The sequence below is a fragment of the Coturnix japonica genome, chromosome 7, assembly GCF_001577835.2.
Source record: "Coturnix japonica isolate 7356 chromosome 7, Coturnix japonica 2.1, whole genome shotgun sequence".
Classification (NCBI taxonomy): domain Eukaryota; kingdom Metazoa; phylum Chordata; class Aves; order Galliformes; family Phasianidae; genus Coturnix; species Coturnix japonica.
The window spans coordinates 16,159,954-16,187,245 of NC_029522.1; the positions used below are offsets into that span (position 1 = coordinate 16,159,954).

Sequence of the window (27,292 nt, forward strand, 5' to 3'; positions counted from 1 at the left end):
ACAAGTAGATTGCAAGGGATACAGGAAGAACAGCAGTAGAAGAAAATGAAAATAGACAGGTGGGAGAGAAGAAAGTGAATGCAGCATCCATCAGGGTTGGGTTTTTCATTTCTTCACCGGGGAACATTTAAATCCCAATTATTTCTGATAAAGATGACAAACAGTAAAGGATTGTAAAAGTGTCCTTCATTCTAACTGGAATGTAACTAATCATCTGAGTTAGAAGAGCGAGTCTGGTGTTGAGAGGAACATTTGTATCATAAGAACACAGTTTAATTTTTGGTTGTGGTTTGAAGGGAAGTTGTTTGCAGGCTTCTTAGAGATTTGAGTACAAGAAATCACAGCAGAGGTGGATCACTGGGTCTGACTACTGGTGACGATAGCAAAGGTATCTGATAAATGCAATTTATGACAATTACACGGCTGATAAAAATAGATCTGTGCTTACATGGTGTTTGTGAACTCGAGTGTAGGCTTTATGTGATACCATTTTTTCATTTTGGCTTCTCTTCATCTTGATATGCTGGTATATTTAGGGAGGATATTTTTGCTCGTACATTATTTATGTATGTTTTTGTTACCTTGCAACTCGCAGTTGCTAGCAAGTGCTATATTAAAAAAATTATAAAGCATGTAGTGGGGTATGTGGCTCAGGGAGACAGCTCTAATTCATTGAGCTTCGAAATTGATTTAATCAAGATCTGAGTAACGTTTTCCTATAAAAATATCATTGCTTTAAATCAATTTTAGAAAAGTTTAACTACACTTGAAAATTAATGTTAGTATAATTACAGCATTCCTTTTTGCTTCTAAGTAGAAATGCTACATGAGGATCAGGTACAAAAGCTGTTAAATCTGCAGGCGTGTTGTACCACAGTAATGCACTTGCTGTCACAGTCACTTGGCATTTTACCTTGTACTCACGCCAAAGCTGCATTTTGAGTCTCCTGAGCTACAGGATGCAGCCTGGAAGATTCTAGTCAGCACTACAGTTCTGGTGGTGGGAGAGCATCAGTGTGGCATGGGGAGGGTCCACAGTGCACACAGCTCTGTTGGGTGTGGGAAGGACAGTGTGTGAGCTGTGAGCCTCCACCATTCACTGAGACACAGAACAGTAGTTTTGGTTATATTTTTCTAGAATACTGCATTCCATCTAACCTAAAAATGTCATAAATATGTCATTTTAATGATTAAGTAATTTAGGCATTTTCTGTTGGAGCCAATGTGCCAGTATGTCCATTTTAGTTAGGAGAATATTTTTTTCCTACCATAATAATCAAATCAGATTGGTGGCTGGTGCTGCTTATAGGGTGCGTGTGTCCTGTATATGTGATTGGAGAGAGATGTACATTTGTGTAGATAGATGGATGTATCAAATTGGTATACACTGGCAAACATACTGCTACATCAGCATGGAGTACTGCAACTGCTTATGTTTCTCCTTTATGGGATGTTTGTAAGGGTTTAGAGATGGACATTAGATCTGAGTACACAACTATCTTTGTAGGTGCAGTGCAAATGCCTATAGAAGGACACTCCTGCTGCAGTCTTTCTTATTTTGCTATGCAGCTCATCAGTTCTTTTCTTTAGCTCCTTCCTTATCTCCCAGTTAACTCTTCTTACTGTTCTAAAGATTTTGGGGTAGAGCGTGAGTTTATTTGTGCAAGGAACTTTCATCGCAGTAATTCCATCAGCAAAGCTGAAAGCTCTCACATTTCTGTTGTTTCAGATTTTTGTTGCTCAGCTTTTTTTATCTTTGGAATAATGACATTTCAGAATGTTTTCCTGTTCTTCAGGAGTCCTTGATTTGAGGGTTGCTGCTGTGATAAACCTTTGCTAGCTAACATTTGACTTACTTTCATGGGAGAAATAGCACATAAGCATTTCACTCCCTTCTGTTCTGATCTGAATTTCAGGGTCCTTTCTTAGCATGTAGTGAAATCCAATGAGCTTTCTGAGGACTAGGTGGGAATCAAGCCTTCCCTTCTATGCAGATAAGCAGCACCATCTCTGTTTCTATCCAGTGCAATCCCGCTGAGTGGGTGTTTCCCCATTTCTCCCACCTTGAGTCACATCTGATGTCAATAGGTGCTGTGTACCCAGCAAACAGTGAGAGCAGACTATTCCACTCCTGAAAACTTGAAGGCAAAGAAAACTATCTAATATACAAATATTTTTAACAAAACATAAAATAATGAGTAATAATTATTTGGTACTGTTTGGGCTAGATTTCATTTTTAACATTTGGGGTGCGTGGCACAGAGCTCACTGCTATGAGGGGTCACCCATTTGCCCACCAGGTGACGTTTGATTGCAGCTATCGCCAGTGACTGAAGAGCATTGTGCACATTTACAGTGCTACAGAATGAGTCTTCTAGCATGTCTCTGGATAATTCTAAAAGGTACGCACCTAAGCCATTCTGTGATTCTATGATTGAAATGGTAGCACCAAAGCAATGCGGTTTACAAGGACGCCTTAAAGTCAGTACTAGCTCTGGCACATTAAGAAAGGTTTTCGATGGAAACCTAAGTAACGAATGGCATCTTCCTTCTCATTCACTATTCCAGTGAATAGTGCAGGAAGGATGCGTTTCTGTAGGTTTTTCTAAAGGTTGCGGGGCTCTGGTTTGTCTGAAGTGGATACGTGTGGGCCAACAAGTTTCTGAACATGCTGCTTCTCCCTGGGGGGCACCAACCCTCATCAGTTCACCAGCCATTGTCCCTCAGGCTACAAGGTACAGTTCTGCTCTGTGGGCATGGCTCGGTTTTAACCTTGCAGGAAGTTAAGAAGCTGTAGCAGCCCCCCAGTATCAATACTGCACAGCCTCACTTCATGTCAAAGTACTACTCAACTCCTGTCCTAAGTTGCTTAGTAAAGCCTGAATAGTCTTTTCTGTGATAAGTCCTTAAAGGCAAGGAGGTCCTGGTTAGAGAACATTTCTCCATGCCAAACACGTGGAGAGTTCTGAGCCAGATTTACTTAGGAAGTAAACCAACTGATTTTTTACTTCAGGTTAATGCCTTATTGCTAAGATGCTTGCAGTGATGCTGTATTCTTGTGGGCGGTGAGGATCTCAGAAAATTTGACGTGTCACTTGGAGAGAAAGGAGGAATCGGCGAAAGCTGCTTCATGAACAGTCTGCCACCAACCTGAGCCAGAGGGGAGGGCAGTGAACGCGGGGCCAGGGGTCTTCTCTGCGTACGGGAGTGCCATGCCCAGCACGTGGGGATCCTCATTCCCGCATGTAAGCCACGGCTCTTCCAAGCGAACGAAACCATTAAGTTACGCTCGTAACCGGGAAGGCTTTGTTTCAGACCTGACTTTTCCCCGTCTCTCCCGTTCTCGGCAGAGACCGCGCTGGCGGTAGGGAAAAGAAGAGCAGCCGGGCTTTGGACGCGGCCATGCCGCTCTCCGGCCCGAGGGCGCGCAGGCGGAGGAGGCGCCCGGCACATGGCACAGGGCTCGGCCCTGCCGCGGCTCGCCGCTCCCCCGGCACCGTGTCCGGCCCGGGGCCCGCGGCGCGCTCCCCCCGAGCGCATTGCACGCAGGGCTCGGCCGCGGCTCCGCGAGCGGCGCGGGGCGTGGGTAGGGGGCCGGCCGGGGCAGGTGCGTGCGCGGGGGCCGCCGCTCCCGCCCGCCGCCCCTGGGCGGCTCCGGTTCGGAGCTGCTGGGCTCGGCTGGGCGCCGGCGGAGCGCGGCGCTCGCTCTGCTCGCGATCGTGTTTGCGCATGACCCCTCCCCGCCTGCGCCCTCCCCTCCCCGGCGGCGGCGGCGGCGGTGGGGAAGGTTAGCCTCAGCCTCAGCCTCAGACACGGGCGGCTGCTCGGCGGCGGCCGCGGCGACGCAGTGCAGAGGTGCGGGCGGGTGGCGCCGGCCCCGCGCCCCGTCCCTCCCGCGCCCCGCCTGCCTCCGGAGCCCTCCGCCCGCCGGCGGCCTCCCCGCGCCGGTGTCGGGCCGGCCCCCCGGCCATGAGCGCGGCGTTGGGTGTCCCCCCGCCGCGCCGCCTCCCCCGCCGCCCCCGGCGGCTGCCAGGCTCCAGGAAAGTAGCTTGATGAGTGTCCAAAGTAGCAGTGGAAGTTTGGAGGGGCCGCCATCTTGGTCCCGGCTCTCCACGTCCCCACCGAGCCTGCAGGGCTGCTCCGCGGCGGCCTCCCAGCTGCACGGCGCGCCGCCCGGCAAGCCGCCCAAGGAAGGTAACCGGCGCGCCGCGGGGCTTCGTGGGGGGGGGCCGGCCGTCGGGGAGGGGCCCGGCTGCCGCCGCCGGAGGCCGGTCCCGGGCTGGCGGGGAGCGGTGGCGGACAGGCGGGTGCCCCTCGCGGCGGCGGCGGCGGCTCGGGGTCAGCGCCGGGCCCGGCGGAGCCCAGCGGAGCCTCCGGCGCCGGGCGAGGGGCTCGGCCCCGCCGCTCCTCGCGCCCCCCTCCCGCCGGGCCGCGGCGCTCCGCTCCGGCCGTCCTTCCGGCTCGCGTCTGCTCTCGGCGGGGGCCGCTGCCCGCGTCCTCCCCGGGGAGCGGTGCCCTCCTCCGGCGGCGGAGTAACGGCGGTGCGCGGAGTGCGGGAGGACGCGGCCGTTGTTTCTGGATGGAAGGAGTCGGGCACTTTTGGCATCGTGGAGGTGGGGCGGGGACGGAGCGGAACCGCGGGGCTCGTCCCTATCGCGAAGGCGCCCGGGGAGCGGTCGGCCCCGCGGCGGCGGTGACAGGGCGCCTCACGGCCACCGCCGCGCTATGACTGCAACTTTCTGCTTTCCTCCATCACGCCTCGGATGATAATATTTTCCTCCTCCCTCCTCTGCTCCTCCCCTCTTGTGTTACACCGACAGGCAGAGCGGGGTGTTGTGGGTGTTTGCGGGGAATAGCTGTATGAAGGTTATGAGCAAACAAGTCCCTTCTCTGTTCCGTTCGGGTTATTGTCTGCTTTTCCTCCTTGCATTGAGATGCACCACCACAAGATGTAGCAGTTCTACAGCTGGAGAGCGGCTCGCGGCTTTCTGCTGGGAGAACTACTTGTGGCGGGGGAGAACTTTTGTGCCCGCACACCCGCGTGCTGAACAGTTGTGTAATTTCGCTCCATTTGCCCCACTTTGATCAATTCCACGTAGCTCGCCTTCCGATCTCTGCAAAATGTCGCTGGCCAGGCAGGAAACTTGAGAACTTGAAATAGAAATTAAAGCGAGAAGAGCGGTCTTTGTTTTTCAAGTCTTCCTGTGGCTTTTTTTTTTGTCGTTGTTGCCGTTGTTGATAAGCAGTTTGAGGGCTCGGTGCCGGGGATTCGCTCTCCCAAAAAGCAGGAGGTGCTTCTCCATTTTCTGTGCCAGCAGTTGTCAGACTTGTATCGCTCCCGTCACTCCGCACGCGCTCCGCCAGGCAGGCTAACACGAAATGCTCTAGAAAATACCTGGAGAGGGATTACGGTATATGTTAAAGATGCTGAGTAAAGTGGCAGGCATTTTGTGCTCCTGCGCTCCTGGAAGCCGACTGGCAGCACTACGGCCGCCCCCAGCTGAACGTGCAGCTGATTTTAACTTTATTAGGAGTAGGTTTCAGCAGTGTTGCAACACTTGTTATGGATGCGTGCATGTAATATTCATATTGAGTGCCTGCGTGGGATATTTTGGGATGTATTTCAGACACCGGGTGCACAAGCCTGAAATGATGGTTGCAGCACAACGTACAGATAACGTGTGTGTATATATATACACACACACACACACATATATATATATATGCACATGCATGTATATATATAAAATATATATATTTATTTGTTATTTAAAGAAAACTGGTTTAAGCCTGGCATCTAGGCATGGAAAAGCAGTTTTGTGATGTTAATTTTTAAGGCGGCAATGATGATGATGGTGTTTTTTACATCCCTTCTCACGACTCCTGCGGTTGGATTGTTCTAAGTGCCGTAATTTGCACTGTGCAGTTAAGGGGTTTCAGAGCAGTGAAAGCCCAGCTCTGTGCGTGGTGCTGTGATTGGCCTTGTGTGTGTAGTGTTCCCATGTTGTGATGGCTGCATGGCCTCGCCGGGCAGTTCTCTCTGGGAGCCAGTGTGAACTATTGGTGGTGTCCATGTCTGCTTTTGGCGTAAGCTGGCAGGATGGTAGCAGTGCACCTTGCTTCGTAAACGTGTATTTTGAAATGGTGCATCTTGTGTGAAAGCAGTAGGCCGCCAAACACTAATAGGCCGGTGTGCTCATAGGCATTGGCTTGTACATATGCAAGAACTATGTCAGATCAAACTTAACAAGTTCAAAATAACCCAAAACGTGTTTAAAGGAGCTTGTGCGCATGCTGGTTCTTGACTGGTGAGCCCAGGCAGTGCTGCCAGACATCACCTGTGTGCTGGCAGCAGTATGTGAGAGCGTGGGCCTGGGCAAGACTCGTACACTAGCACCAGCGCTGGGTGTCCAGGTGTGGGCCTGCTGTGCTTGTGCTGAACCTTTGGCCTGGGCACATTTATTATGAGACGCCGGACCCCTCTCTTCAACTCCTGCCATCACCAGGCTGGCTTTCCTGTCAGATGTGCAGGCCTTGCATGGTGTCTCACAGCGCAGCAGCTCACATAGCCTTACCCGCAACCTGCTGGGACAGCCTGGCAGCTGCCTGCAAGGTGCTCACCATGTGAAGATTCCCACCTTTGGGAACAGGAACCCCTGGTGCTCTGTTTTTGCAGGTCCAAAAAGTGCTCTCCAAAGCCTTAATGTGGAGAAACCAAATAACCAAAATCAACCAGTCAAGTGAATTAAAAAAAACAACCGATCAGCCTCTGACATACATAGTTGTCACTCAAAAGTTCTTTTGTTTTGCTTTTCAAATGTTAGGTTTAATAGTCTTGAAATGGGACTGCTTGGGAAATACAGGGTGAAGTTAAAGAAAATATTTTCTTTTTTTGGAATGTGTTACAGGGTTGTAGCAGTGCCTCATGAGTGTTGGCTTCTCCCACCTCTTGACTTGCAGAGGCATCATTGCCCAGCTGAATAGATGTGAACTTGTGTTTTAGGGCTTTGAAGTGAAAACATTGGCAGGGACTTAAGTAAAATTGTATCTGTACACTTCTCTTGTATCAGAACTGTTTGGTGTTTCCAACTCCATGTAGTATCAAGCATTCCTTCTATCCCTTGTTTTATGCAGTAACTGATCTGTATTTGGTCAGTCATTCAAGAACCATGCGACTTAGGCTATGAGGAATTTAGGAAGACTGTTAAGTAGTGCTACTGTAAACACTGTTTACTGAATCTTGTGCCATAGCTCATGTAACTGCAGTCATGCAGCTTTGTGTTTGAAGTTTCTTTGCTGTTCATGTGTGGCACTGAAGAGATCACATTGCACAGCTGCAGGGTGCTGGTTTAGAAATGGGAGACAACCAGGCTATCGCAGACAGAACAGGGAGGTTTTGGGACACGTATGCGAGTACCTTGAAATATTTCCTCCTCTGAGGTTGGAGTCAGGTTGTCAGTGTCTGGCAGTGTGGCATGGTGCTTTGCAGGCTGATGTTTTCTTTGCTGAGTACAAAGCAGAGTGCTAAATACACTGAATCTGAATCAACAAATCAGGGATGGGAAGGTTCACATCTAGAATGTGATCTCAAGTTAAAGGTGATAAAAATGTGGTAAATAAATCCATGACATGTTTCTAATGCCGTTTGAAGAACAATGTAGCAAACTTTGTTTTTTTTAATTTGATGAATGTTTATTATTCGTAGTTCTCATTACCTGAAATGTGATGGTAGTTGTCCACCTGAGAATGAAGGTATTGTTTTTTCTTCCCTAAGTTTCCAGCCTAGCAAATGTTTGTAGCTGCTGGTTTGTCCCCCATCTTCTTCCTATGATGCATTGGCACATGTAAAAGCTACCCGGTTGTATTCCGACTTCCAGGTTCTTCTCTGGTGGTTTGCTTCCAGTGTAGCTACCCAACCGTTCTAGTTTCGTAACCACTAAGTTATCAGTAAGTTGTTTTATTGCAGTTTCTTACAATTTAGATACAGAGCTTTGAGAATTTTGAGTGTGTAACCGGTTTGTGTGAGAGCAATGTATAAAGGGAACACTTTGAAGGTGATGGTATATTTTTACTGAGAGTGAGCACAGCAATCATAAAAGATTGTTTAGGCCAACGGTGGCAGGTGTTGTGTAAAACTTGATGTTGTGCCACTTGTATGCACAGATTCTAGCTTGTGATACTACTGGTATGTCTGTTGCAGGTGTTTCCCATAGTGAGCTCATACAGTGCCAGATTCTTACGTGAGATTTTTTTAGTTTGCCCAAGTCAGAAGTGTGAAAAGAATACCTTTCTTAATGTGGACCCTTGTTTGAACCTGATTGTCAAAAAAGCAAGTGCTGTAGAGAACAGAGCAGATTAACACTTGGGTGATTGTTTTGTTTTATTTGTTTTTCCTTGCCTAGAATGGAATTTACCATTATCTTACTCAGTTTTAAAAGGAGAGAGAATCAATGTCCTTAAGGACGGCCTGTATTTATTTATTATTACCTCCATTCAAATAACAAGCATATTCTTTAGTTTTGTTTTTTTTTACTTCCCTTCAGCAAGTAAAGTTCTTCTTCAGCAATGTGAAATAAGCTTGCTTCTTTGCAATAACTTGGTTTTGTGGTAGGTAGTGATATTGCCTTGGATTTTCCTCTAAATGATTACAAAATGCCAGGAAAGACTGGTCTATGTATGTCTATCATGGCCAAAGTGAGGTCTGTGGAATTTTGCTACCCGGAGAAAGGAGACCATGAAAATATGGCTGGTTTCAATACCCCTCTGTGCTTTCTGTGTTCTTCATATAAGGTAGTGTTTTTTAATAAGTGTTCCCAGCCCAGTTCACTCCAGTACTAAATATCTCACCCCCACATGAAATCTTTACACATGTAAGAGTTGAACTTGCTTACTAAGCATACGTTATCTAGTAGAATATTTCGTGAACTGCAGCTCCACTAAAATCTGAAAGCACAGGAGGGAAAAAGAAAACTTCTGTCTTTGTGAACTTTGTGAACTTCTTTCTGTTTGGCTTGGTGTGTTTTAGCTGTGAATGAGGAAAAGGGAAATTTGGTTTGCTGGGTTGCTCTGAGTGGAAGTTAAAGTTGTATAGGGGAAGAAAGGGCACCTTTCTGTGTTCAGGTGAATGTGGGAGGGCAGTCCCACTGAGCTCCTACTTGTGACTCAGGGTAGTCATTAAACAGAAGCTGGCCTCTGAAATACAGGCTGGTTTTCCAGGTGGACTTAAAACTAGAAAATTTCTACTAAAGATGGCGGGGGACAGGTACTGCGTGCAGTGTTTAAGGATTGAGTTCTGCTACAGCAGAGAAGAGCTAGTGAGCATCAGGAATTATTTTGGATCCCGCAGTTCCCTACATCTTTATTCAGTCCTTTTTGAGATGCTCTGTTTGGGATAGAAACTCAGGGTCTGCATCCTTCCTAAGCACCCTCTCTCTGCAGGTCTAGTTCCTTCCATTCTTTTTCCTGAGCAGAGCACCAGAAGGTGCCAGCAGGAGGATCCTGGTAACCAGTCTTTCTTTCCCAGGGGTGGCCATGGTAGGGTGGTGCAGTATGGGAGCTTGCAGGCTTTGACTGAGCTCGCTTGGACTGGTCTGCAGCAGGGGTGCCACAGGGCTGGGCTGTTGGACACGCTGGGGGCTGGCACTGAGAGCCATGGGGAGGGTCTGTGCTGGGAGGGGGACTGGAGGTAGCGATTATACCAGCGATTTTAATCATGGCTTAAATCAGTGAGCAGGAAATCCTGATTAAATAATTGTTTTTAATTTTATTTGCGATTGTGCTTAATTATTTTTCCTAAAGAAAAGTTGATTCTAATTGGTCTAATTTTATCATGCTTCTTACTAGATGGGGGGGGACGGACGCATCTATATGCATTTATTTAAGTAATTATACAGCTTAGATTCTTTGTGTTTAAGAAACGTAATTCCTGGCACTTTTGCTAATAAAGTTAGCTGAAAGCCAAATAAAATGAACACTAATTGTGCTGGGTAAGAAGAAGCAAGTATATCCAAGTGTGTTTTTGCATTTAAACCAGCTCAAACAGAAGTGGATTGTCTGCAGTTTGTGAAATGCATCAGTTATTTCTGGTCACAAGTGCAGTGGCCACTTTTTTTTGCCCATTGGCAGGGAGGGAAAGTGACTTTTCCTGCCCTGAGTTGACGATTGCCATGCAGTGCTGGGCACCACTCGCTGCCCTCAACTGATAGGCAGCAGGTCTTCAGTGCTTCCAGGCTGCAGTCGGTTGGGCCCACAGCTCCAGTCCTGACTGTGTCATGCTGCTGCTTTGCAGTGCTAAGGCTTGAGTTGTGTGAGCCTGGTTGGGTCTGGTAGCTTTACGATACGGAACGTCACCTCTGGATGTTTTTACTTGAATTTTTACGCCGTGGGAGGGAAGCAGTTCCCCGGTACCACCACCATGTGCCAAGGGGTAGCAGCGGGAGCATTATGAAACGGGCCTTGCTTTACCATATCTGCACAGCTCGAAGTGGGTGGAAACTTAAAGGCCACTGTGCTTTGCAGTGTCCTTATGAACAAAGCAGCCTGTACTTCAGGGTTTGGGACGGGGTTAAGAAATTCCAGAACACCTTTTACAGGAAATGAAGCCTGACCGTAACTGCTTGTAAAGTTTAAAGTACTGGGTTCCTTTTCTTCGGATTTCTAATACAGCTATACCTTTAAGAGAAAAGGAAGGAAAATGTGTTTTTTTGAGGAATAACAGGAAGTCTTGATGTGTGACATCACATATGCCTGGCCTTTTAGGGAGTTGGCCTGCAGCACAAGAAGGATGTGGGGCTGTTAGGGCAGGCCTGGGGAAGCCATGGGTGTGCTCAGAGGGCTGGAGCACTTCTCCTTCAAAGACAGGCTGAGGTGGCTGGGTTTGTAAGTCTGGAGAAGAGAAGGCTCAGGGGAGACCTCATTGAGGTCTTCCAGTACTTAAAATGAGCTTATAATCAGGAGGGAGACCACCTTTTTACATGGACAGATAGGGCAAGGGGGAGTGTTTTTAAACTAAAAAATGGAAGGTGTAGATCAGATGTTATGAGGAAATGTTTCACTTGAGAGGATGGAGAGCACAGGCTGCCCAGAGAGGTTGGAGATGCCTTGTCCCTGGTAGCATTCAGGGCCAGGCTGCATGGAGCCCTGGGCAGCCTTCCAACCAAAGCTGTTCTGTGACACTTACTTAGCTTTATGTCAGTATCCTGAACTCATAGCATATAGATGCTTCAAGCACAGTGTCCTGCTGCTGTGGCTTCTGGTGGTGTAAGATTTTTTCTGCTGTTTTTATTTTTTTTTATAAGAAAAAATTCTGAACAATATGTTTAAGAGTAACAAATTGGAAAATAATGATGAACATAAATGTCTTTTCTGAAAGAATATATTTTAGGTCATGGTCCTGAACTTCATCCAGTGAGTTTCTGATACCCAGGACATTAGCTAGGTTTAACAACAGAGGCATTTCCCAGTTCTTTAGCCACCACTGAACATTGAGAGGTCTTGGTTTTAGGGAGACCCAACTCAGATGATGTTAAAAGTAGAATTTCTATAGCATCTTTCTTTCCTTCTTTCTGAGACTTGTCAGGCCAGTGCACTGCATAACTGTATTTGTTAAGTTCAGTTATTGTATTTTTTCTGGTTAATGCTGCGTTCCAGTCAGTTCCACACTTCTACGTTTTGCAGCTGTCTTTCAGCCACTATTGGTTTCACATTTGTTTTTTGTTGTTACTCCCTAATACGCTCTTTTTTAGCTCCTTGGGTCCTCAGAGAAATCACTGTCTTTATTTCTTAACTTACTCCTAGTAATAGTGGTGGGAGAGGACATGTCCTTTAATAAGCCACTATGCTCATTAGAAAGCAATTGTAAACAAAATCTCCATGCTATTAATAATATGCTCTTCATTAGTTAGAAAAACAAAAACAAGCAACAGCAACAAAAACCTCATACCTATTATCATTGGTATGTAGGGAGAATTTTAAATATGTTGTGATTTTTGGTTGCTGGAGGTGTTTTTTAGCACTCTTCCAGTCTACACAGTAACAGTTATATTAAGAGTTGTATTAAAAGATGTTCCACAAGTTCTGAGATGTCTCACAGTAAAAAGCCTTTGTGTTATTTTTCAAGTTTTTTTGCTGTGCTTTGAACTAGAATATGTGGCTTGTTAGAAAATAATCATGCTTCGTCTTAGTACACATATAGTATTTAGAAGATTCTGCATCCAACTTTCTGTACCGTCCAATGAAGAAACATATTTTGGGTCACCTCTCTCTTTACATTTATTGTTGCGTGTGTTACATTATGATCTCCATTCTTCAGGATAACTTTTTATTGAAAAAATCATGTCAATATTTATTTCATTAATATAATGAGATTCATAGCTTGTGTGCAATACCTCGTTTTCTGTCAAGATTGATCTATTGAAGGTCATCCTCAGTGACCACAACTCTCAGCTTGGATCTTGTGATCACGTGGTCTCTTCTGTGCTTTGGTCACTGGGAATTAGTTGAATAAGAAAACTTAAAAATACCAAGTTTATCTTCGGTGTGTGGAAGAGTTCTGGCATTTAAAGAGAAAATTCATTGGATATATAGTGGTGTAAAATGTGTTTAAGTCAATTGGAAATCCTCTAATGCATTCGTCACACAACTCTCTCATTATTAGCTTATTGTTTGAATTAATGTTATAGCTGGTGCACATTGATCTCCTAGTCATATATATATGTATATATATAATCAGCTTGTTCTTGGTCAAAGAATGTAAATTTTTCTGTCTCCAGTTTTACTCATTTCTATGTTTATTTGTTCTTTGTAAATTTTTTCTTTTTCTTTTTGAAAACAGGCTCCAAACTTCAGCCTTTCATAAAAGATAAATGCAGGAAAGTGTGGGAGAAGTTCAGCATGATGAAATACCAGCTCAGCCTTTTCATGTGTGTAGCTTAAAAAAAAGTGTACATAGCAGAAGGTGTTGATAGCGTCAGAACAGTGCTCCTTAAGCTGAAATGGCTGTTTGGGGTAGCTCAGAAACTGAGCAAATGGTTACTTTTCTCAGTATTATCACAGGGCATTCTGGTCTGCATGCTGTCACATCCTGAGCGTCCAAGTGGTTAACATTAAGAGTCAGCTTTATATATTGTGTAGGGACACACTCGCTTTTTTGCATATATGACGTGTATGTGAAGTGATGAGCTGTTTGGTCATTAGGAATACTGCTGTTGGTAGGATCTGCCATTCCCCGCATTGCTATCTTAGGCACTAAGTTTACACAGAAGATATGGTTGTGTTACAGTAAAAATGTTCTGAAATCATGGATCTTCTTATGTACTTCGTCAAAACCTGTTTCTTAGTTTCAGTTGCATCATTTTGCTAAACCTGTTGGTAAATACTGCAGATAACACAAAATACAGTTGCTAGGTTCTTACTGCTGATTTTCCCATACCTTGAGTGCCAGCTTTTTCTGTTGCTGTTTGCTTTCAAACAGAGGAATGGAAACACGTCAAGTTCACAAAAAAGCATAATCTGGTTGTGTATTGCATTGGTATTTTTTTGTGTGTTTTTCTCCTATTCTGTATCCTTGCAACGTATAACTTAACTTTGGAAATGAGGTACTGGAGCTGTGATGGCAAAATAGTTTCCAGTAAGTGACCTTAATAGTGATTTATTTATTTATTTTCCCACTCTTCGTGTGGTGTGATTGAAAGCTGACCTGATTTGTTCTCCTGGCTAAATCTCACAGTGTGTTGTTCTCTGAGCCCTTCGCTTGTTTGGCTTTTCTAGAGAAGTGCAAACAACAGCCACCGCCCGCTGCCAGTGTCTGACACCACTTTATTGGCTTCCTCCTTAAATCTTCCCTCTTGGTTATTTCATTTTTTGTTTGTTTGTTTGTTTGTTTTAAAAAAAAGATGTAAGTCACTTTTTTGTTGCTGTTGATCTTGCACATTTGTGTTCCCTGCTTTGTAAGGGATGTGGCTGTGGGACGTTAGTGCCAGTTGCTGTGTGGGGTCCCCTTCTCACTCCTGGGGCAGGCCGTGCACTTTCTGAGTCATATCCCCAGGGCTGCCTTCCCACTGCAGGTTCCCCTTCTTACCAATACTTTGGAGTGGGGAAGGTGAAGCCCCGTGTTGGGCTGTGACCCAATGGAGTGCTGAGGGCACACTGCTGTGAGGCTGTGCTGCCAATTTCTCTGCACCCTGACAGCAAGCAAAAGGTGGAATCCAGATTCTATAGAGGTCCGAATGAAGGTTTGTTTTTTGGCAGTAACAGATTCTGATAGTATTTCAGTCTTTAGTAATGGGAATTCCGCATGTTTTTTAGACTTCAAGTTATGGTAGGTCATTGCAGTTGTTGTTTTACATCTACTGAGTCACTGAATCTGTTTTGTTGCAGCCAAAGATGCAACAAAATAGTTATCTGTCAAAAACAAAACATTTATAGTATGAGTTCTCTCATTCGATAAATAATCGTCAGCGTGATGAATAATGTTAGCTTTTAGTGCTCAGGAAAATATTTTGTTATGTGAAAGTAGGAAATGAAAGCAGTAAATTAGTGACTCAGGTAACTAGATGAATATGTAGTGTGACTAACTGTTAAGGATTTAGGTTCATTTCACAGGAGACTAAGAGGACTTCTTCAAAATTATGCCGAAACCTACGTAGTACAGTCAGTCATTTATGTCAGCATGTGCCACCACGTATGTAGAAATTTGCCTGTGTGTTGGTTTGTTGTGTGCATGCCCTGTGCCTAGGCAAGCAGCGTGCCATGCCCTGCCCCACTGCTGGGGCTGCCACTCACTCACATGCCTTCCTCCTTATGAACTGCAGCTGGCAGAACATTCTTGTTCCTGGTGTGTTTTGATTGAACTCCTTTCATTAGATCTGACATTTCAGTTGTCTTTTTGCACTGAGGTAGCCTGCTAAGGCAGCACACCTAGATGAGGGCCACCCCCTGGTGCCTGCCTGCACCTCTGCCCACTTGCACAGGCTCTGGGTTTGCTTGGGACGGAGAATGAACCTGGCATGGGTCTGAGGCTTTTATTCAAGCCCACTGCAGATTTAGGAACACAAATAGTTTGCTTTTTAAAACATTTTCAATGCGTTTAACTTGGTGTTTGGCTATACCCAAAGGGTTATGGAACCAGTAAGATTAACTGTATACTGGGCAGAAGGCATCCAAATTTGCCACCAGGAGTAAATGGTTGACACTTAGTGGTTATCACTCTCAAGTCATTTGTAAGCAGTAAGGCTCTGCGAAACTTGCTTCTGCCATACAAGGAGTTCTGTGGTCCTCCCTTACCTGTTGCCTGATCTCTGTGAAGGAAAACTACTGTATCTCTTGTTTGGGAATGAGAGCTTGGATCACAGTTGTTCTTGTTGAAGTTGTGGCAGTGGTTTGCAGGAGCCAGTGTGACAATCTTGTCCTTTAAAGTAACTGTGGTTAGTTCTGTAGTGCTACAGATACCATGCAGCTGTGTTTCCAGGTCTTTCTACAATACAGATGTTAACTGCATATGTTTTTACTGATATATTGAACATATGTACATGTATGTATACATTTGTATATTATTTGCAGTATCTAAAACGTAGGGCTGCTGCTTTCTCATTCCTGGTTGCTCTGAGGGATTTAACTCTAATGATGTTACAAAGCCTAATCCAGGTGATCACAGGCTTTGTCCATTCTGTGTTCAGTGAGCAGGATGGGCTGTCCTCAGGAGAGGACTGCACTGAAAAGAATGAGAGTTTGTTTTATTCTAAAACTTAAACGAATGAAAGTGATAGAATAGCAGAAAAGGAAGCTGGTTTAAAATTAGGCAGCGAGGACTGGATAGGAGAAACAGCTGTAGCACAGATTTCTTTAATAATGATGCTGAGCAAGTCTAAAGCCAGATTTTTGATGGGTGATTACTTATGGTATTTCTTTGTGAACTGGATGGGTACTGAATAAAAAAATTAAAATGTATTTTTTCCTTCTGATTTTTCACCCAATTAATGTATGATTTCATACAAGTCTCACTTTTCTTCCTATCTCCAGAGTGCTGCCTGTAGGTGTAGTCAGTACATCAGGTGTATGTGTGTAACTGAATTTACTTGGAGCTACGTTCTGAGACACTCCATCCTCCAAGGAGCTTTGGGGAAGAGAGTGTCTTACACGGCAAAGCTTGTGTTCTTTTATCAGCTAGAGGCTGCTGGTTGGGTATCGGCTCAGGAAGAGCAGATGTAGTTGCCTGATTCCTCGAGCACCACCTAGCCTCCAGACAGAGTGCCTACAAGAGGCGAGCGGCGATCAGTCACGCAATTAGCGTGGCCTTACTCAGCACGGGGACGGGATCATGGCTGCATGGGCTGCCCGGTGTCGTGCAGTTTTCTCAGCGAGCTTCTGAAAACTCTCAGTGTAAAGTTTGTTTCGGTTTCTGGTGTTTTATATGCTGTGTGCGCTGGATGGCTCTTTTGAGAAGGGAAAAAAAATAGATGGTGGTGATGATGTTTTGAGGTCAATGCCTTTTTACTTAAAATGGTGTAGCTGGAAAGCCAAAATGGTTGATGAGCCTTGTGGTTGCAGCCGGAGACAAGTTGACTGTCTCCCTTTAGTTTTAGAGGTGTGATATATATATGTGTATGTATGTATATATAGGTTTTTTTGCATGCGTGATGTGAAATTGTAATCTCTTCTATAAGTATGTACAGATTTAAGTTACGGCTGATCAGCACATTTGAAAAGAAATGAAGGAAATAGATTGTTAACAACGGGAAAGACTCAAGGCTTCCTTTTCATTCCTCTTTATCAGCGTGTTACTTGCCGTACGGCGTAGTTGGTCTGTGGTGGTGCAGGCCAGACCTGGGTGCTGCAGGGGGCACCTGGGCATTGCAAGCTGTGGTTACCCCCACCCCACAGTGAGCTGGGCTCTGCTCCTGAGTGCCCTGGGAGATCGGACAGGCAGGGGTGGCAGTGGGAGCTGCAGAAGTAAAAGGTGATTAGGAAGTTGGGGGAATTAACAACTGCAGTGTGCACCTGTGGCCGCAGGTATGACTTTCAAATACCAAATGACCAGCGTTGTAATTGAGTGAAATAAGATGCATTTATTTCACGAAGTTTTGTTTTGTTTTGTTTTTTTAATGAATTTTCGACTTTCTACTTGTCTACTTCAGGACAAATCTGTTTTAGAAAAGGTATACAGCTTGTTTGTTCCTTCATGGTTTACTTCTGAGTGAGAGAAGCAGAAAAACCCAGTGGGTGGGGGGCACTGCTCTCCCTTCCTGCTTAGTAGGTGACCTCTGCTTTTAACTTCCTAGTCACTCTTTCCTTAGACAGCAGAAGCTGCTGTTTGCTTTTGATATTTACAAAAGGCCTCTGCCATTTTAAATTCTTGCAGAACAGCCATTTCGTGGGCTCGGGCTTATAGGGCTCCTGGTTTCCTTATAACTGAGTGGAGCAAATGAAATTTGCTGTACTTTCTGGTGTTTCTCTAGGTGGATGTTTCTTCTTCATGATTGCTCTAGGCTTTTAGTGCTTTTCAGCACAGAAATAGAGAGGGATGGAAAAGGGGAGCTTTTGTTAAGAGTGTGATGCACTTTTTTAGAGTATCACAAAACTCGTGTTATCCTGTGACCTGTTAGTCAGTGTTGCCAAGAAGTGACCCATAAACTTGGGGCATGCTTCTCCCTACTTGCTGCCTGCTCCCCAGAGGGGATAGGGAGCATCTGTTTTTGCAGTGAATAAAGCTGAAAAGGGCAAATTCTGCTTCTCTCTTTCTGTCTGCATGCCTTTTATAGAGCTGTCTGGGAGCAGCAGTAATTGCTGCAGATTCCTCTGCAGAGATGAAAAGGGTAGAGATAGGCAGGCAGTTTGTCACCTGCATGTGTGTGGCCCAGGCAGTGTTATTTTTTCTCTCACTTGACATCACGTTGTGTTGAAGGCAGATGTGTGCTTCCTAGGAATAGTCTTCTAGTGTTTCTATCCCAGATGTCTTACTGTAACTTTGGCCAAGACATTAGTTGCTTTCTGTAAAATGCCAATAGGCTTTCCCTTTTAGAGGAACTGTGTGCATAAACTTAGTTTATGTATTGTATATTTGTTTACTGGTATACTGTAAAATGCAATATAGTAACACTGCTTTATTATCATTCAGGGCATTAAGTGGACCTTTTTTATTTCTACTTGATTCACTGTGCATCTCCAGAAGACTTAAAAACTAACAAATGAAAGAACTCAACCGCTGCAAACCCCAAGGAGCGCTGTCATATTCTTTCTATTAACTTGATAGAATACAGTCATAGAAACAGTGCATTTAATGCAGCTTTTCCTTAACCAGAATGTCGGTGTCAAGAAAAGTTACTGCTCTTGACCTTACACTTATGATGTGTGTCTAGGTTTCAGGCAGCTTTCTTCCAAAAATGGAAGAAATGATGGTTTAAGGCTTTATAGACCTCAGATAGCATTACGTTTGTGTAGTCACTGGTTATAGTAGTCAGAGATGACAAGAAACAACAGGAGGGTGTACTGATTGGCTACCCAGTTGCTGCCAATCCTATCAGTGGTCTTGAATGAAACTTTATTAAGAGCACTTTAAATGAGTACTTTGTTCTTCCGATTATTCTGTCAGAAAAGCAGATGTTGAGATCAGATGCTGTAATTAAAAAGATTTTATTGAAGATACGTGTCCTTACTGGTATTTGACTGTTCTAAATTGACTAAATACTTAGAGTAGTGGTTTAGATAGCAAGAATAGGTAGTCACTTACGCTCTCAAGTATGGCTTTCTTAAGATGTTAGCAATGGAGAATTATCAGTGAAGAGTGTTAACAAACCTACTTGTTTCTTTGCTACACACTGGCTCTGCCGGTTTGCTATTAAATGCTGTAAGTTGATGGTGTTGTAAAGCCATTGAAATCTTTCTGCCAAGTCAGAACGTGCTCTTTGATCGCTTTTGGTAATTTAGAATAATCTGAAGAACAGTTGCAGATGAGTAATCTAGACTTAAAAAACTAACAAACAGTAACAGGTTTTAAAGGACGAAATATCATTCCCTTTAAAGAGTGTGCTCAGGATGTTGCCAGTCAAACTTGTAGATGTACAGGGTTCTTTGTCATACTCTTTCTGCATACAGATTTGTAGCCAGCAACATAGGAAATATGTTTTTAGCAAATGTTTTATTATTTAAGTTCTTAATGGTGTGAGTTCAGTAAGTTTTTGTAAGTAGGGTATACTCAGAAGGGTTATTATTCACTGTTAATACTTTTCCTGCAGACTATATTCTGTAGTGGCTGTTTTGATTGATAGAGGAGGGCCTTCATGATGGGAAAAGACCCTGCAATTCTAGATTTCAGCACAAGAAGTACATTCATCTCTTCCCTGGCTCAGTATTGGTTTTGGGTTTACTGGGCATGGGGAAGGATCTTGGACCTGAAGGATTCTTTGTCCAGGTGAACTGTTGACAGTTTAGTCATGGTAGGTATTTCTGTTGCTGTGACCAAACCTGATCTGTTGAACTTGGTTTTTCTCTAGTTAAGGAGTGTAGAAGAGATGAGAAGGTACAGCAGTACCAATTTTCAAAGTGTAGCCTCCTTATTGCTGTTGCGGGGTGACCGTTCCAAGGTAAAGGATCTCAAGATTCTCATAATACACGGTACATTTCTTCAATTGCCTTCTTTTCCCCTTTTGTCCATTGAGCTAAACATTATTCAGAGGACTCAAGACCTTGTAGTGGTTGTTGCTCATAGCATTACTTGCTGTGGTCGTGCTGCCTGTATGTGGTGCTCATGGAATTCTGTTAGATGCTTGGTAAATGGATAGGTAGGTACAGTGTTGGATGTTCAGTGCTGTATCTTACCTTTACTAATTATTTTATACTTGACAACTGCTATCATTAAGTTGGGGAGAAACACTGTGAGTATAATAACAGTAATTCGGGGGGCAAAATGGGAAAAACCTGTTCTGTGAGGAATTACTGTAAGAAAAGATAGAAAGAAAAAATGTGGCTGAAAACTTACCTGTTAGAAGGACTCATGCCAAATTAAATGTTGAATCTTGTCTTCTGAATAGTGAACAGGACTGGAATGAGACATGGCATGTGGCTGTTTCAGTGCTCGTGAGCTTTTGGTCATTTCAGTAGTACTTCCAGGAGATAGAACTAAAGGGGCTTGTCAGCAATGAAGAGTCCTTGACTTGCCTTGGACGTGGTTGCATGCTCAGTTTAGCCCCACTGACTGAATAGACCCTTGGGGAGCTATTGTCCTCTCAAGTATATGAATCATTCCCTGAGATTTGCATGAACCATTCGGAGTTTCCGTCCCTGTGGCACATACCCACGCACATGAGTATGTTTTGTTGGTTTATGTCCAAAATGAAAGCTTTGGTAGGCAACTTGTAAATCTATCTCTGCTTCAGCTGCCTACAGCCATCTGATGATGCACATAATAGCCAAGAGATCTCTAGGATAAATTACCTAGTTGAGAATGACAAAATCTTAGATTGTTACCTGTGTAAGCTTTCTTGCTGTATTGGAATTGGGTTAATTGGGTTATCCTCTTTCCTTTCTTTACCACCCCCCACCCCACCAGCAGAAGCAGTTGTCTTTCACTTATGTGCATTCTGTTGTCCATTCTTTTGGACATTATCCCAATTCTAAAATAGCTGGGTAATAAAAACCTTATGGCTAGGTGAAGGGCTAGGCTATAAAGGAAGAGGTCTGAAATTTGTTTCAAGTTTACTGTAAATGCATAAAGGAATGAGAAGGGGGAAGAAATAACAAATGTGTGAATTTGAATTTTAGTTGCATTTCCAAGCCATGTCTCTAAGAATACTATAAAAAAAGATATAAAAATAATTTACAGGCAATGTTGTGGCTTTATCTTCTTGTATCAAAACAGGGAATTCAGTAGTATCTTCTGGTTGTTATTCTGTGGAGCCTGTATAGTAAAATTAGCAGATGGGAATGGTATGAAACAAATTGAGGTTGTAATAAGTTGAAGCTGTCTTACAGAAGTCACGTTTTGCTTGTTAGCCTATTTAGGTTGTTCTTTTGAAAGCAGAGTCTTCCTCATTTCAAGAAGACCACTTTGTGGTATTAGAGGTCTCCACAGAATGTTAAGAAAAGCATTTTAAGTTCACCTAGACACNGAAACAGAACTGCCAATATTGAGGAGCTAACGAAAAAACATACTGTTATCGTGCTTTTCCCTGATGTGTCCTTTGATGTTACCAGCTTGGGGACTGAGAAATGCTGTGTTTTCACTACTCATTTAAAATTACTCTTGATTAATGAAATAGGTTCTGTTTTTTCCTGACCTTGGGCTTAAGATACGTCTATCATTAGGAATTTCCTATCACTTGCAATCTTTTCAGACAGCTGTTTTCACTTGAACGTTAGGATGTATTTTTTCCCTTTCCTACTTCATGCACTGCTACCATTTGACTTCACCTATGGTAAAGGTTTTCGAGTCAGATGTAGTACTCCAGTTTTTCATGTCACCGGTGTGGATATTATGAAAAAGAAGCTAGTCCTCTCTATTGGAAAGCCAGGTTATACGTGGTCATGGGCAATCTGTTCTTGTTAAGTGTTTTGAACTAGCTGCAAGCCTGGAGTATTGGTAACGGTGTCTATAGATTTTTGGATATGTAGCTATTTATATGTAATGTATATGTATATTGTTTAGGTCTGTATAGTTGGGAATTGTTTTGTTTTAAATCTCAGATTGAATTCTGCTGTTTGTCCTTTAACTGCTGGTTTAACCTGGGGAAGGGAGCATTTTGTCTCCTGCAGCCTGAGTGGTGGAGCACTTCAGAGCTCATCAAAGGGTGGACTGTGCTTTTGTTGGTAACTTGGAATTGAATTCTTCCTTCCCAGATTACTGCTGGTTGGCTTAATGCCATCATGCTAGCACTGCAACTTGTTTTCTTAGCATTTTAGGAGTTTTCAAGGCTGCTTCTGGTACCGTTTTCTTTGATTTCCTCATAAATTAAAGGTGTATGTTTGGTGGCCCTGCTAGGCAGGGGGGTTGGAACTACATGATCCTTGAGGTCCCTTCCAACCTGGATCATTCTGTGATTCTGTAAATTGCTACCGAAGAAAGGTTTAGCAGTACAGGTCACCTTTGTGGTTTTCTGGATTCATTCCTCAATTACATAATCCAAATGTTATCTTTTAATCAGTACAGGTATTTTTCTAACATGAAAATGAAGAAATTTGCATTCATTCCATACAGTTTAATGCTTTTACTCTATTCTGATTTGCCTTGTTTTTTCACATGCTTAGATTTGTATTTTAAAGCCATGTTCCTTCACTGACTGCTTGTTATGAGTAGCTTGGTTCCCCATTGGTTTAATAAGGTACTGAGGCATAAAGCATAAGCTGTAATAAATAGGAAGTTTTATTATTAAGAAGAAGAGAATTTGATCAGTGTGACTCTTAACTTGCCTCTGTATCAAATACTTTATTATGTTGGAGACAGGAGCAGTAGCTTGGTTACATTATTTTCCTGGAGAATGAAAAAGTCCTTTCTGACTAGTCCTGCATTAAGGAAGGCCGAGACTTTCAGGAGGAGAGAGAAAGAAGCTGAGTGTACGTTCATGGTTGTTTTATTTCCCAAGTGATATGCAAGGGAAATACATGTGGATGTACATAGAATGAGGATGCAATTTCATATTGATAAGATGTGCAATAGAATTAGACATACAACATTTTTTGCAGGAATACTTAAGGATTTTAAAATCTGTAGTGTGTTTTACATTTGATACATTAAAGTTTTGTGTCTGCCAGTACACATGTACAGTGAGTTCTCATACTTAATTGTTAAGAAGTTGAACTATTATAGGATCAACACAGGAGGTTAAATACGTTTTTGGGATATACCATACTGAAGTAGATAAAGCCTAAAGTAAACCTAAAGTTAACTTATACTTTCTATACATGGAAGAATGGTTAAAGCTTGGTGTTAATAGTTTCAAAGATTGTTCAATGTATCTATAGGAATTCTGATTTTAAAAAGTCTGCTTTCCAGACTGCTTTTCTTACCATTTAAACTGTGTACCTTCTAGTTTCTTGTTTTTCACTCCCTTTCAAATTGATACTGTATGGGTTTATTGATGAAAAGCATGCTTCTATCAGTGAAAAGATTTTGTGGGGGTAATATAATCAACATCTAAAAAAACAGAAGCATAATTCTCACACCATGTGTATTCCTGTAACACTTGAGCACCTATTTGGAGCATATTGGGACATTCTTCTTATATTTCTGTTAGTTGTTGAGCTCTCATCTTTAATAGGTAAGGCTTTGTGTTGAAGTATTTTGTTGTGCAGTTAAGAAAACTATATACAGAGAAGTCTGCTAAAGTATGCCTTCCACTTAAGTGAAAAATTGCTTGTACTGGCTCTGAATTCCGAGGTGGGGGCCTCAGTCTGATTGTGAAGGTTGCTCTCAGAAGAATCTGGCTTCTGCATAATGAACTTTGTCAGTTCTTAGTGATGAAGATAATGTGTGAAGCTGTTGATCTTTCTTCATCTGGAAACTGTAATTGATTGCCAGCTAATGAGGGTCCAGAGTAAGAAGGGAGTTCAAAGTTAAGATTGAGGCTTGGGACTTGATTCTGTACTTAGTAAAGAACAGCAACATGTCTGATCTGTTAGAGTCTGCAACTCTACTCTATAGTCTAGCACTGTTCAAGGTGGAGATCACAGCACGCTCGTGTTCCAGAAGGTCCTGTTCACAGGTGGCTAAGACAGCAGACAACCTTTTGCTGCACGAGGCCCGGCTTACAAGTGTTGTTGCACTTCATTGTTTTCCGGTCACCAAAACAATTCAAATGACTGTGGAGAATCCTGATACGCACCTGTTTTGATAAGGTAGAAATGCAATATGACTCAAGATACTCAATGCCATGAGAAAAACCTTATAAGTTATTTCTCTGAGTTTATAACTGACTTTTGATATAATCCATTGCAAAATGAATTCTCAGAAGTTTGTGCTCCTGGTAAACAAGCATGATATGCTGGGACTTCTGTGTGCAGTTCTGAAAGATAAATACAGAACACTGTTATCACCCCAAAAATAAAATGCAATAGAGCGGATATGTAGTGTTGGTTATTTAAATTTTTCCAAATGACTAACAGAGGCTTTATAGAATCTGTAGTGGTTACAAGAAAAGAAGAAAAGTTTTTAGGGCTTACTGTGGGCATTGGGTAGCCTCAGGGATGTTTCTGTGGAAGGCAGTGGATGTTTGAATGGCATTGGGTGGTAGGGAAGCCACTTCTTCATTTAGCAACATAAACATGCCTCAGTAAGGTACTTCTGTGATGCAACTGTTTGTCCTTTGAATTGGTGAATTGAATTTCTGAAGTAGGAATGAAGGTAGCTCAACTAGTCCGTGAGTGTATTTTTAATACTATAAATTTAGTTTATCATGTGAAGAGCAGTTGAGTTTATAAAAATCTGGTGTTTATATGCCACCTTTAAAGGCAGGTGGCTTAGCATAGCAATTGGACAGATCAGTATGATGGAAAAAGGTGTTTCACCAGAGGTGTAATGATGGAAGGACTGGCATGATAGAAAGGTGCTATAAGGGAAGGAAAAAAGATTGCTTACTTGTATCAGAAGATTCTAGGTTCATAGGGAGAGCTCCAGCAAGGAGGGATCTCTAACCAGAGATCCTTCCCCAGTGGCAGTCAGCCCTTAAATGGGATCTAAGAGTTACAGCCAGGCTCCACACCTTCTGGCTGTGCAGCTGAATTGCCTTTGGGGGCTGACCCAGTCCTTTCCCCAGCCGCTCAATCAGTGCGTGATGCATGGATGGTGAAGCGTGTGTGTTCACTGTATGGTGCTCCGTGGTTCTGGACACTTAAATACAAAAGAAAAGTGAAACTCCATCAGTGATAATGAAGAGAATATAGTGTAGACTATATTAGCATGTGTAGACTCTAAAAGCTGAACAGAAAAAAAATGAAAGGTCATACTTCATCTGTGTGGTGAAATACCCATCTGCATGCTCAGTTACCCTCCTGAATGGTAGAGTAACCCAGGAGTGCTGATCTTTTCAGTGCAGTAGCATTTAGGCACATAATAAATAAACCAGTACCAAAACCTGCAGTAGCAATTCTGCCCTGTGCCATTTCCAGTGAGCCTTAGCTATCCATGGGGATTCTTGCTTCCCCATGTTTCCTAAAATAAGCAGTGCCAGGTATTGTAGTATCTGTTTCTGCAACGTGCACGTGCTTTGTTAGAGCTATATCAGTAATTTTAGGTAAGCTCTGAACTGTTATGGGCAGTGGCTAGCAAGTAGGCTAGTGAATCAGAATACTGTTAGTCTTGCTTCAGTAAGTGGGTTGCTTTGGTATACTAAAATTGGTAGTTTCAGAATGGCCTATACTTGACCACTTTGAGTGTTCTGAAGCGAGAAAATGGCCATTTGAACTTGATTACACTCTTACTAAAGAGTATTTTCCCATTGAGGTGTAGATTATGTATGCAATAGCAGGAATATATTTTACAGATCTGCTTAAAAAAAAGGCCTAATTGCACAACGTGTAAATTTGAGGAGTATTTTTGTGTGAATGAGGAAGTGTGCACTTTGTTTCTGAAACCAGTGGAAGCAGTACACAAGATCTCAGGATGCAAGAGTTTAAAGTGTATTCCTGAGCATTTGGCACTGTGTGTGCACATAATAAGGCAGTCTTTTCCCCTGAGAGTTTAGTGTGGAAATTAGAGGAACTTCTGCTGGCCCAGTTCAGGAGCAGTGTTATGACTGCTGATGATAAGCCAGCTGCAATTTCACACCAGTTCTGCATTCTTGCATCATTGGAAAAGGCCGCCAGCTCCCTATGGGGCTCCCCATTTGGTGAACCAGAACCTGGCGTGTTGTGCCAGCCACTTAAGCCTTAGTTGACAAAGGAAGGTTCTACCAGCACGTTTCCCAAATGTCTCCTTTCTGACTGTTGTTTGCCTGATGTGAAGGAGTGCTGGCACCCTGATCCCTGCTGCTGGCCTTGCCGCTGGAGCTACTAAGACTCTTGAATTAACAAAGTGACTGAGCCAGGGCTTTCCCTGGCATGAGGCTGAGCTGCATGGCTTGGGATGTCCAGCGTGTACAGGATGGGAGGGTCTATGTGGTTTTTGAATGCTAAAGGTTGCTGAGATAGCCAGAAGTCGTAAAAAATGCACCTCTTCTGTTCTGTTAACAGTGAGTAGAGCTATGCTGTGCTTGTCAGGATGATGCCTTGCTTGTCAGGATACTTGGTGAAAGATACTTGTTGAAAGTCCGTAGGAGCACTCACATGTTGCAAACTGTAGTTTTCTTGAAAGGCAAATTTCAACTTTATTTATTATTATTATTTTTTTAATAATATCATTTGAATATTCATCAGTGTTACTTCCTGTCCTTTCGGAACTACTTTTCTGATAGTGTATGTTGTCCTGTGTGACTGAAAAGTGCAAGGTTGCTAAGCTGTATCTTAGCTGAAAAAATGAGGCTTTGTCATTTTGCACGGTGCTTGAGGAATATATCATTTAAATAGCGCATGAGGACTTTGGCATTAAATAACTTAAGATAAAGCAACTGAACTGTTTCCAATTTGAGGATAAACTGAATGTTCAAGTAGTTGGAAAGATAAAAACAAAGAACACTGTTTAAATACAGAAGGATATTTGTCTAGATGATCTTTCTTAAGTGATCTAAATACAAATTAGAAGGCTACGCATCAGACTGCAGCCTACTCATGTAGCTGAGCTGCTGAGCTCATCTGGGTGCATCGGAAACTCCTTTTGTTCATCCATTCCCCTCCACCTTCTTTCCTCTGCTGATGCTGGGGCGCTGCTTTAACCCCCTTCTAACAGCATCTGTAGGAGGCACCACCTGCACAAAGGACTGCTACTTCTGGCTCCTTGCATACATAGCCATCCTACTTGTTGATTCCTTGCCCTCCAAGTAATACTGCATTCCCTTTTACATGATGGCTACTACGGTCCATTACCTCATTTTCCTTTTTCTTATGATTTTTACTTGTCTTGCACATCAATATGTTTATATCCTAAATAGTTGAAATAATACTGAGAACAGGACTGTTGCTGAATTGAAGGTTTTATGCTGAAGAGTATTTTGCTTGCGTTGCTTGTTTTTTTCATCTATTAATGATCAGCTGGTTGGCGTATCACACACTATAGGTTCCATATCTCTTACACGCCTCTAATAGATTTTAGTTTCTACCATAGTTGACAGGAGTATTCTGATACAGGGAAGTTTCCTTAAATTTCTAGAATTAGCGTTAATTTGTTATTAAATAACAGATGGTGAAATGTTGACAGTTTGGGAGTACAGATTTT

At 43.2% G+C, this 27,292-nt stretch overlaps 1 protein-coding gene across 3 annotated transcripts in view; it reads left to right on the top strand.

The window, feature by feature from the left end:
• The window catches only part of TLK1 (tousled like kinase 1), an 83,187-nt gene that overhangs the window by 17,780 nt on the left and 38,115 nt on the right, over positions 1-27,292 (top strand). Inside the window, exon 1 of one of the 3 annotated variants that reach the window (XM_015868504.2) lies at positions 3,941-4,194. The exons of 1 other annotated variant lie outside the window; for it this stretch is intronic. In XM_015868504.2, the coding sequence (XP_015723990.1) occupies positions 4,053-4,194 (142 nt within the window). In that variant the 5' untranslated portion in view covers positions 3,941-4,052. Of the gene's footprint in view, positions 1-3,940; positions 4,195-4,498; positions 4,614-27,292 lie in introns of those variants that run through there. One more of the 3 variants, XM_015868505.2, reaches the window with a different exon arrangement.